Below are 12908 nucleotides of genomic sequence, written 5' to 3' on the forward strand. Positions count from 1 at the left end.
TTAATATTTAAATGAGATCTGGCTCAGTTGTTGAATCTTTCCGGACAGACTCGGAGTGAGGGATTGTGGGTAAGGTAGGGCAGTAGATCTGTGGTGACTCGACGCTGTGAAGGAATTTTCTCTGCAGTTTGACTTCCTGCTGTTATTAAAGGAAACTTTTGTTGCTGTATTTCTGCACTGTGTTCAGTCAAGGTCAAGAGTTCATCTGAGAAGAACACACACACATACACACACACACACCAATTAGTTATAACAACTTAAAATTTTAAGTTGAGTTTAGTTGGATATTTAAGTTCTCAACTAATTTTAAGCACCAACACTTTAAGTTGAAACAACACAATACTACTACTTCTAATATTAAATTTTAAGTTGTGTCAACTAATCACAGCAATACTTTTTTCATTGTATATAATATATAGATCTTAATGTATTGATCTAATATATATATATATATATATGTATGTATATTATATACAATGCAAAATTATTGCTGTGATTAGTTGACACAACTTAAAATTAAATAATGAAGGAAAATACAACTTAAAGTGAAATAATCAAGGGGAAAAATAAATCAAATATATATATATAGAGAGAGAGAAAGAGTGAGAGAGAGAGAGAAGTTTTATTTAGGGATCTTTTTTAGGATTGATCCTGATTTTGTTCATCTGTTTTTATGTCGAAGTGAGACTGAAGCTTAGTTCAGTGTGATTATCATAAACTCTGTGATTTGGTTGTTTGTTTCATTCCTCACAATTCTGTAGCAAACTGTTTGGGAAACTGTGTGAGGGCAACATCCCAGAATATCCTAAGCAGCTGCTTCATTGCCTTGACAACAGCTGTCGCCATGGCGCTGAAGTGTGTCTAATGCACTTTCACACACTCACACTTCTCGTTGTCACTTTCTCTGTCTCAGCGCAGTGAACTCAGTGTTCCCTGATGTGTGTTCTCTCTCTCTGTGACGTTAATATCGTTTAGACTTTAATCTGCACGTCTTCCACTCATAGCACACAAAAATCTGAATTTGACTTGCTCTTCTGACATTACAGTTCAATGTAGACGTAGTATAACATTCACAATGCAAAACCATTTACTGAAAATAAAAACAACACTTTAAAAAAGTGCATTAACAAAAAAGTAAACTTTAATGTCAGTTGAAGAGTAATATTTTTACATCTAAAATGTATTTATAAAATATAAACATTAAACTAATATATTCCTTTCTTTAATTTTATACAAACAATTCATATAATGGCCTAATTTATGCAATTTGCAAATAATCTTTCAGGAATACAATGTTTTTGTGAGATCAGAGCAGTTTTAAGTGTAATTGTGTTGTTTTAGAGACAGCATGAGCATGATGATCCTACAGTTCTGCAGGGAGGATGTTAAAACACTCATTCACCCATCGTCCCTCCAGTTCTTCCTACCCGTTTTTATAATGGAGTTTAAAAAAAAAAATTATTTATAAGTTTAATAGATGGTAAACATAAGTTGTCGATACTTGGATGTTTTCTTCCACAACATAAATGACACACTCATATCAAAGAGGCGAATTTTAAAGCTGTTATGTTTATTTCTGAAAACGTATGTTTCGAAATAAGTATCTAGATAAGAATGTTTGGGGTGTGAGTGTGTGCAGTTTACGTTTTAGAGCAAAACGTTCAAATATAATCAAATTATGTCTACTATAGACCTTATTTTACTCACAATAAAAAAGAATTATAAAAAAAAAAAAAGAGGAAAATCTGCATAACAAAACCAGCCCAATTGCTGATCAAAACTAGCCCAATCATGGCCAAAAACAAACAAGGCAACAGTGTAAAAATCATGTGTGGGGTGATGATATATTTTATGCTGTAGAATAAATCATGTTGGACGATGGAACTGGAAGTGCTAAAATGCTAAATATATTCTGGGATTTTGCCTAGAGAAATGTGTCATACCTGCACCAAACTATTGGAGAAACTGATATCCACAATCCCTTTTTTACTTTGTGTGTTTGGTCAAAGTGGAATTATGAGGATGTGTACATCATTTTTTTGTTAATATTAATAGATGTTTTAGATCTGTTTTGTTTTATGACCAATGTTTTTTACTTTTTGTTACTTTTTTCAGTTTAAGTATGTTTATCTATCAATGATAGCTACTTGCACTCATGTGTGTATGTACATTTATTAAGAAAGTGAATCAAGTGTATTTTAATACATGTGGACTTTGTAGGTACAGTAACAAAACCAGGCTTTTTAATTTGAAGGCTCAAAAGAGAGCGTCATGCCAGCTAAACACATTTGAATTGAAAAGTAATAAAGTGTAGATTATAGCCTCTTTTTTTTTTCAAAACTGTAAAAAGGGGATTTTCTCTGATTTGCATTTCCAGTAACTCCTCAGAAGAAACTTCAAGTGTCCCTTTTTCCTGATCCGTGTATATTCCAGTCCTTCCTCCACATCTTCCCTGTTCCACATGTCTGTTTGTTTTGTTCGTCTGTCCCCCTTTTTGGATTCTAATCACTCTTTCCATTCCACTCTCTTGGAAAAGGAAAGGGTTTCCATGGTAACACCAGCTGAAGTGGAAAATACTTATTTTGTAGGAGTGCTGATGGTGTGTTTGTGTGTGTGTGTGTGGAACAGATGCGCTTCCTTGTGTTTTGTTTTTGCGGTCAACAACAGTGTGATTTTTTTTCCCTCCAGGCTTTCATGACGGAGGTAGAGAAAATGAAGCACACTTTTCTTTTTGTCTCTGCTGGATATCTCATTGCCATCTGTTAATTGTCTCAGGCTGAAATCTCATCATGCCCCGGATCATGTCGACTCTCGTGAAACGCCTTTGACCTCTGACCCCTAGCACGGTCTACCTCTCCTCTCCTCTCCTGTTTGAAACCTGGTCAAATCGCACAGCTGATAAAACACTGATGCAGTTTTGGCAAAGGAAGCAGAGAAAAAGAAAAGCCTGCAGAAAGTCTCTGTGATCCTGAAAGAGAAGATTGTTTCTCTTTAGCTGAGTTTGAGAATGCAGAGCCAAATCACTTGTTAAGATTCGTTTACTGGACAAAAAAAGTGTTTGCTGTATGGAAAACAGTGCAACAGAACTCGAGTTGGACATTGAAGTAATGTTCAGATGTTCTTTAAGGGCAAATCAAACCCTCCGGAGACTGTTGCTCCATTTTTCAATCTTTTTTAATGCTTTGGCAAGATAGTTTCTGATCTTCACAGAATATTATGCAAACTATTTCATTTGCAAAGGTGGTGAGAAAACTCATGTTGATGAACAAATTCATGCATGCATATCTACCATATATATATATACATACATACACAAACATGCACATGTATATGCATATAAACTTACTAGTATATGTAGGTAGGTGTATGTTGGTATACTGTATATGTGTGTACAGTAGCTGTGCAACATATGAAAGTAAACATGTATATGAATGCACGCAGCTGTAAACATGTATATGAATGCATGTATTTCTGTGTGTATGAACAGAGATGGTATTTCAAATACTTGTTTAAATAGGCCTATGTCATTTTATTTTCGTATACAATAACTTTAATCACCAGTCTTAGGACTACCAAATAGCCTATCACAATTTTTGGGCAAGATGCAAGTAAATCACGTTACAAGTTCCTGTTGGATCCATTCCATCGCGCGACCAAGATCAGAATAAAGCAGTTTGAATGAGCACAAAAACAGCTTCTTTAAGGTAAAGTTTTTAGTAAAATATACTTATTCACTGAATGTCATTATAGGAAGATTACTACAGAAGATTAGCGTAAATAGCTAGAACTTGTGAATTGACTTATGAATGTATACATATACATTCACTCTTCTTAACTCTCAATGCATTTAAAAACAATTGTTAGATGAAATATATGTAAACAAAATCATTTACAATATGATTTTTGTAACATCTACACTTAAAGCTGTTTGTGATATTGTGAAAACAAAACAATGAAACAAATAATTTGAGAACCTTTTATTTGAAATGTCAGTGTCAGGAAAAGAAGAAAAAAAATCAAAATAAAACAGCAATATAAATATTAGCATATAAAATGCAAGTAGCACACAGGAGGCGGGAATCAAAGCGTCTTATCAGCGATGTTACAGCAGGATTACAGCATCAGCAGACACACACGCACACACAGATAATAGATCTATTCAGATTCTTCATATAGACATTAAGAAGCATTCTCACATGTAAGCACAACAGAGATCACCAAATTAATAAACAGAGGCGTTTAGGTCTATTCGTCCTCCATTTTGTCTTTTCATGGAAAAGTGCGACAGGAAAAGAGAGAAAAATGAACACAAAAATATATGCAGAACATCACAACTTCTAGACTAAGAGTGTGTCACTATTTATTTTCATAAGTAAAAGTTAAACTCTTTATTTACAGGTGCGTTAGTTGGCTTTCATAGTACTAAAGAACTACATCGGTAACAGAGTGACAAGTGTTTTTTTACTCCATTTTAAAATGTTTGATTTTTTTTTTCTAAAAAATAAAATGACATTCCAGTAGTAAGCCATTCCTCTTGAGCGGATTATTTGAAAAGGTTTAATGTGTGTGTGTTTTAAGGGCTGATTTCTATTTACAAAGGAACGTCATGCCAATGGGAAAGTGAACCGGAATCAGCATTTGGACGGAATATCTGTATTATAAGTATTTTCTAGAACACCAGCTTTCCAAAAGTTCTACTAACAGACTCTTTAATGGATTTAACATGTGCTGCTTGTACATTCGGTCAGCACAAGTTGCCTTCTGAAAGAGCATCTTGACGAGAATTGAATTTAAATCCATTCACATTGTTCACTGAGCTTGTTGCACATGGCAAAAAAGAAAAAAGATCAGCCTTTGCATCAGGAAACTGTTCCACTCGAAATATCAGGAGGTTTTGTCAGCATTAAAACAGCAGAAACTCATAGCGAGTATCATTAATAACCAGCACTGATAAAGAGCTTCAACACTTCAGGATAACCTGGAAATACTGAATATTAAGGACTATATGCCACTGCGTGTGTTCATGGATTCACAACGCTCCCATTATGGCTCGGAAAACATTCAGTTAACGTTTAAGAAACAACAAAACTCTGGCTCAGTGATACACAGGGGAATCCTTTCTTCAATTATTTGTAAAACACAAGAAAAGCGGACGGTGCAACTGCTCTCCTCCGTGTTTGTAGACGTCAGCTGACGTGGAGATTACAGTATCTATGGCGCAAAAAAAACAGCATGCAGCTATAATCACCTGACTTGCATCTACATGAACACGTCTAAAATAATCAATAAAAAAAAAGTCCATAGTGGTATTTTAGTAAACGATAACAAAAGTAATAAAAATCATGATGCCGTTTACAAACACTGCATCATCCTACTGGGCACGTCATGAAGTGCGGCAATGTGTCTTTGATTGTTATAATAATACATTTCCTCCTTCCGTCCGGACGGTTTAACATGATCACGGTAAAGTATTACTGTGGTAAATACATTATTGGCTAGATATACGCAGGAATATAGTGTCGCTTAAAGGTTGCATAAGCTTGGCAAACGTGAGCATGAACATATGAAAAACAAAGGGATCAGAATTATATGCAGATGATTTTACAGTACTTGAGCAGGAAAATAATGCATGTGTGAAATCTGAGAAGTGGGTTTTTACATTGACTCGTATTTTTCTCGAAATAGTTACAGATTTCCAGCACAGGATGGATTGGTCCGGCTAAACTCGCCCCTCACGCATCAGCCTCTACTTCTTCTCCTTCTTGGTGGACTTCTTCTTGCTGGCGGGCGTCTGTGCGGCCTTGGGCGGCTCCGGCTGTGGGACGGGGGCCTGTGCTGGGGGCAGCGCCTGCTGCTGGACCTGCTGTTGGTTGGAGGTCAGGGTGGCAGTGCTGCCGGGGATGTAGACGTTCTGCCTGTAATCGGGCACGTGCTGCAGGGTGAACTGAGGACTGTAGCGGGTGGTCAGACCCATGGAGCCCGGGGCCAGAGTGTTGGTCGCCTCACTCACCTCTGCAGGGAAACACAGTTTCTGTATTATAATACTGGTTCAATGACAGTGTCAATGCTGCAAAGTTCATTGGTTATGAAGAAAACTGTAAAGCACCTCAACAGAAGACAATTGTGTCAATTCAGTTTAATAACGGTGTTGATGTTGCAGAGAAATGAATTCTGTAGAGCTGCTTTATAGCTAAATCAAATATAACCGTTCAAGTTTTGTTCATCCAGTAGTCAGTGTATTCACTTAAAACATTAAAAAAACATGAGGAAACAACATTTGAAGGCCAGAAACTGAAATGAAACCGAAATCCTTTTTAAACTCAACAAAGCTTATTCTAAAGGCTTTAACCTAGAAAACAAACAATGACAAATGCAAAGTTGCAAACAAACTGAGTGTCGATGGAAACCTGCTGGTTGGCACTGATCTACATCAGCAACATTAACAAGAGAAATCACAATCCAATCAGTTTATAACTGCAGGTCATCTTGGCAAATTACCATGGTGCAAAACATGCTTTTTGCTAAATTAAGAAAAACTTGGGTCTCATTTATATTATATTGAATATTGCATTGAAACAGTCCTAAGTTTGATCTTATGATCATTTTTCCAATGTGCGTTCAGAGAATCACACCATCTCTTCAGCACAAAGAGAGGATAAGATGCTTTATAGCTGAATCGAAGACAACAGGGTCATCATTTAGTTCAAGTTTAGTTCATCCAGTAGTCAGTGTATTCACTTTGCATTAAAAACATGAGGAAACACCAGTAGAAGGCCCGAAACTGAAATGAAACAGAAACCCAAAGCTTATTCTACAAGACTTTAACCTAGAAAACGAACAATGACAAAAGCAAACAAACCGAGTGTTAATGTAAACCTGCCGATTGGCTGATCACAGAACAACAGTGGACAGAACAGTGGAAACATTGACACGCTGTCTGGCGGGAACCGAATAACTCGATAATGTCTGTCTCAGAGTCTTTGCAGAACAAATATAAAAAAATCATGTCTCTGTGTGAATGTCTTCAAAATCTGGACAGAACTCTGTTCTAAACTGCTTTTGCATATGCTGATGTACACTACAGTTCAAAGGTTTAAAATCAGTACGTTTTTTAATTAATACTTTTTTTCAGCAATGACATTAAATTGTTAAAAAAAAAAAATTAAAAGATGTTTATATTTCAAATAAACGCTGTTATATTGAACTTTCCATTAATCAAAAATCCTTAAAAAATGCCTCACAGTTTCCACAAAAATATGAAGTGTTTTCAACAATGATAATAATAAATGTGTCTTGTGCAGGAAATCATCATATTAGAATGATTTCTGAAGGATCATGTGACTGGAGTAATGATGCTGAAAATTCACAGGAATACATTTACTTTACAATACATTCACATCTATTTTAACTTGTAATAATATTTCGCAATGTTACAAATTTTACTGTATTTTTGATCAAATTAATGCAGCCTTGGTTGGTTAGCATTAGAGTCTGTAGAGTTTTAATTAACTTTATGTAACAGCGGCTGTCATCTAAATCATGTGGGAATACCACAGCAACTAAGTAAATGTGTGATGAGTCACTTTCCATGTATTCCCATTCAGTCCCAGCAGTGGAGAAAATAAAGGGAAACATGAGAGGATGACGTCATGCTTCTGTGATGTGGTTTATATACATACGGGCCGCTGAATTGTCTCTGTGTGTGTTCATTCAACATGATCACCCATCAGACACAAATCTATGCAAAACTTGATCTGATTATAATGTAAATGACCATCAGCAATGAAGTCAACACTCTCAGAGTCAGAATGGATGTTTCTTCTGTTTTCAACATTACAAATGCACAATACAATACATAGTGATGCTTGCAGACATAAATATATGTATTATGTATATATATATATATATATAGAGAGAGAGAGAGAGAGAGAGAGAGAGAGAGAGAGAGAGAGAGAGAGAGAGAGAGAGAGAGAGAGAGAGAGAGAGAGAGAGAGAGAGAGAGAGAGAGAGAGAGAGAGAGGAAGCTCATTTTCGGCCTACATCATAAAAATTTTCATTTATTTATACTTAAATATATATATATGTATGAATGAATGAACAAACGATCTAAAAAAAAAGATATTAAACTCGACTGAGGAAATGTGGGAATTTGGTTAAACTGAAACAAGGAATGTGGTGTATAATTGTGTAAAATGTATGATGAAACTTGCCTAGCAATTACGCCAAGCAAATACCAAGAAATATGTTGCAGCAGTTTGTCTTTCGACTACACTTGCAAAATCCGCGATGGGACTGCGCTCGAATAGTGTCAGCGTCAGCGACTTTTTAAAGTACAAAATTGCTGTCAATCAAGAGGAGATGCAGTCTTTCTACAGACCCTCCAGTCATCACGCAGAAGCCCGGAGTCCAGGCCCCGCCCACTCCTCTATTTGTAAGTCAATATAATCACAATCACAATATCTTAATCACATAATCGCAGCATTTATCCAATGACCGTCTAGTTTCGAAGCACTGAAAAAAACTGTTCAAAGCCCCATTGAAGTCAATGGACGCTGGGCTTCAACAGGGAAATGCACTGTGACGCTCCGGGAATGAATGAGAAGGAAATCGAGTCAGCCGACCTGCTATATGAAGCTGATTCTGAACGCACTAGTCTTCGAGATGAACGTTGTCTAACGCATTTTTAGTCACTAAAATGTTAACACAATAGTACATATTTGACCATTAATTTCCCTTGCAGTCTTAAAGAAATCCCCACTGATCCCCACAGAGAGAGAGAAAGAGAGAGATTGTCACCGTTAGCGGCGGCCATCAGCGCCTGGAGCTGCTCGGCCTCAGTGGGGGGGTTGGGCCACGGTCCTGTTCCCATGGCAACCTCAGGAGTGGCAGCGGCCCTGCAGAGAGGAAGAGGAAGAGGAAGAAGAGTCAGCAAAACAGAGGCCGTTCTGTAGTGCTGCTATCAGCGTGTGTGTGGGTGTGTGTGTGAGGCGCTTTGTGCCCTCATTTTAACACACACTCAATCCTCCATGTTACTTTTAACTACACCATGTTGGAACTCTAGTGGAAAACGAAAACGACCGGCTGCAGCGCACGCACACACACACACGCACACACACAACCACTGAACATTTCCATGTGTGGCGACTTGATCTTCAAAGGCTTGTTCAATTTGCATCAACGGTGAACAAAAACCCTGATCGCACTAAAAATCACCTCATTACACACAAACTTTCTTTACTGTCGGTAACAAACACACTTTCAATTTATCGCCATTAATTCTCCTCTAACACAAGTTTCATTTTGAAGAGTAAAGCTCCACAAACAATACATCATGTGTTAATTAAACATTAAAATGATGACTTTAAAATACCTTCCTTAATTAGTAACGACTACATGAACAAAGGACAGATCGCTGTTCCTCATAAAACAGTCCGGATGTTCTCTTTTCTCTGCATGTGAGAGGAATAATGGAGAATCCTCATCCTGTTCCCAAACATCAGGAAACACACTACCGTTTCAAAGTGTGGGGTCAGGATTTTTTGTTCACCAATGTCTTTTATGTTCACCAATGATGCATTTATTAAAAATGTGAAATATTATTACAATTTAAAATAGCTGTTTTCTATGTGAATATGAAAAATGTAATTTATTCATGTGATCAAAGCTGAATTTTCAGCATCATTACTCCAGTCTTCAGTCACACGATCCTTCAGAAATCATTAGAATATGATGATTTACGGCTCAATAAACATTTCTGGTTATTATCAATGTTGAAAACTGTTCTGCTGCTTGATATTTTTTATAATTGATCAATTATTATTTTGTGTAAACAAATTAATTTTTTCCAAGATTCTTTGATAAATGGAAAGTAAAAAAAAAAAGAAGAATATATTAGAAATATAAACTTTTGCAACATTATAAATGTCATTACTGTCACTTTTGATCAATTTAATGCATCCTTGCTGAATAAAAGTATTCATTGCTTTCCAAAAGAAAAAAAATTCTTACTGACCCCAAACTTTTGAACAAATCTAAAGAAAAATCTAGAAGGAATTCTACATCAGCAACATCAACTGATGAGAAATCACAATTGAATCATTTTATAATGGGAGCTCACCTTGGAGAATTACCATAATGTTTTTTTTTATAAAATTATGAAAAATGTGCATAAATGCAATTACAGTTATTAATTATAAACACAAACAATAAAAACACAACTAATATACGTATGTACCGTTTACTGTTCTTGTGCCTCGTTTATAAAATGTTGCATAGAATTTGATCTTATGATCATTTCTCCAATGTGTGTTCAGATAATCACACAATCTCACGGTCTGTATGGACAAATACATTTGAATAACTAACAAGCACCTTCAGCACAAAGAGAGGATAAGATGCTAATGCTAAAGGCCATCTGTCTCGGAGGGTTTGAAAGGAAGTCGGGGTCTCTCTTCCTGTCTTATATGAGGCCAGCAGCTGTAAAACAGTCTAACACCACAGACACCAGACAACTAACCACAACATCTGCACACAAGACACCAGCGACCGCAGCACGGGACGAACTCAGACTCAGAGACAGGAAATACAGAGAGAGAGAGAGAGAGAGAGTGAGAGAGTGAGAGAGAGAGAGAGAGAGAGAGAGAGAGAGAGAGAGAGAGAGAGAAAATAAATCCAAACCATTCATGAAGAAAAAATGAAATTTAAGCATATAAAAGGAAAAAGTGACAGAAGGAATGGCTGAAAGAATGAGAAGCAGAAAGAGACTTGAGAAGGGAAAGACTTTTTGCTTGATTTTGCCAAGCATTTCAAAAGGGATAAACTCACAGTGCCAAGATGAGGGGGGAAAACAGGGCGATCCTGTTTTAGAATGAACAACCCTAATGAGAACCAGAGCTGATCTGAACTGATTTCATAAGAAGCATCAGTTCAGAGAGTTTGAGGGTCACAGTCTGAGATCAAACCTGTGACCTTTAGGACACCAGCTCAGATCTTTAACCACTTCACCAGCGCTGCTTATAGACACAGAACAATTTAACTCGCATATCCTGCCATCGACACACAACAGTTCCTGTTCATCAGCGTGAAGATAACGTATCCAAAATCAGCGTCTCATCACACTTGCAGGAAATCACACTTCCTGTGGTCAGCAAAATCACATCCTGTGGTTGGATAATCACTTCCTGTGGACCAGATTGTCAAAAATATGGTCTAAGATGTCATTGTCTATAGCTATTCATTCATAAAACTCCTTACAAATGTTTACACAAAGGACATTACGTATGTTGTGTAATTCCCTTCACAGCTCCAAAACCATGGGATGCCGATGCACTGCAACAAAGCTAATCACACACTAATGTACAAGGCACAACAACACACACTGCATTCTATTCTATGAGCGGAACGGCCCCTGAGGGCCCCGGCGTCACTATCGGACACTAACACAGCACCGATAGACTCAGATGATCCGGGGAGAAACCTACAGGGAAACTAGCTACACGTCAATACCTCAGCCTGCTCGACGGCGTCCATCTTACATGTGTGTACTGGGGCTTGAAGGAACTGAAAAAAAGATGTTTTGGTGGGAAGTGAGGTATAGGACAACCAAACTGAAATGAATAGTTCACCAAAAATGAAAAATGTCCCATAATTTACTCCCCCTATGCATATGACTTTCCTCTTTCAGTCAAACACAATCAGAGTTATATTAAATAATATTCAATCTTATCCCAGTTTATTTATTGTGAGTGAATAGTGCCCGAGTTTTTGAAGCTTCAAAAAGCACATCCATCAATCATAAGAGTAATCCATACGTCTCCAGTGGGTTAATAAAGGCCTGAAGTGAAGCGATGGGTTTTTGTAAGAAAACTATATTTTAAAACCGTGTGGAATCCACGTGTACCAGATGTGGGCCGGATCTGGGCCGACACTATATTGCTGTCTGGGAATATCGAGTCTATAAAACACGTAAAAATGTGTTTTTTTTTTTGTAGCCTACTAACCAGCCACAACGACAATTCGCGAATCTATTTTACAAAGTTTCTATTCTGTTAAATCCGGATGAAACAACATACAAAATATGACAATGTTAATCTCAGGTGCAGATTATGTGCTTTATATAATGTAAAAAGAATTGAATGTGAGTTTGAATATCGTTTTACATTTACATTTAATCATTTAGCAGACGCTTTTATCCAAAGCAACTTACAAATAAAGAGAGCAATAGAAGCAGTGAGATCAACAATAGTGCAGCAATATGCAAATGTCGTTACCAGTCTCAGCTAGACCAGCGCAGCACACATAGCGAGGACTTTTTTATATAATAGATATAGAATAGTAAGTGTTAGAATTATTGTGTCGGTTTTGTTTTCTGTGACCTTTATAAACATTCAATGGATAGGCTAATTCATCTCAGATCTTGAAAATAAATGAAAGGAAACAACAGTGTTCAAACTGTCAACTCAAGGTAGGGTGACCACCGTCAAACAAACCAAATGTGGGACGACTATAAGTTTGTGTGGGACAATGCGGGACATGTTACCAACACTAAAACATAACCTGTTATATAATGTCTATCTAACTTAATAAAAAACATTTGTATTCTGCCTTTCAGCTGATAAAAAAACTTTGTTCTTTATTCCCTTCCAGAAAATACAATTACATCACAATGTAACATAACATGTCTTTATTTTACATGACATTTAAATTCAACATCACTGAGCCCAAAGGCATCATGCAGATCATTATTTTTGAAACATTTCTGACCAAGTCCAACTAAAATCCAACTAAATAAAATAAATAAATAATAAAAACATTAAATTAGTTAATTGGCAGTCTATATCTATCTATCTATCTATCTATCTATCTATCTATCTATCTATCTATCTATCTATCTATCTATATATATATAT

At 36.6% G+C, this 12908-nt stretch overlaps 1 protein-coding gene across 50 annotated transcripts in view; it reads right to left on the reverse strand.

The window, feature by feature from the left end:
• Positions 1-3962: 3962 nt before the first annotated feature.
• LOC143756691 (protocadherin gamma-A11-like) overlaps positions 3963-12908 on the reverse strand; it is a 225419-nt gene continuing 216473 nt past the window's right edge. For 31 of the 50 annotated variants that reach the window (XM_077247299.1, XM_077247312.1, XM_077247311.1 and 28 more), the window contains 2 exons: positions 8797-8894; positions 3963-6012 (listed from right to left, as the gene is read on the reverse strand). In XM_077247299.1, coding sequence (XP_077103414.1) covers positions 5747-6012; positions 8797-8894 — 364 coding nt within the window. In that variant the 3' untranslated portion in view covers positions 3963-5746. The other 19 variants (XM_077247295.1, XM_077247292.1, XM_077247298.1 and 16 more) reach the window with 2 other exon arrangements.

This window comes from Siphateles boraxobius, unplaced genomic scaffold, assembly GCF_051911475.1.
Source record: "Siphateles boraxobius isolate OS27281-9 unplaced genomic scaffold, OSU_SipBor_1 3, whole genome shotgun sequence".
Classification (NCBI taxonomy): Eukaryota; Metazoa; Chordata; class Actinopteri; order Cypriniformes; family Leuciscidae; genus Siphateles; species Siphateles boraxobius.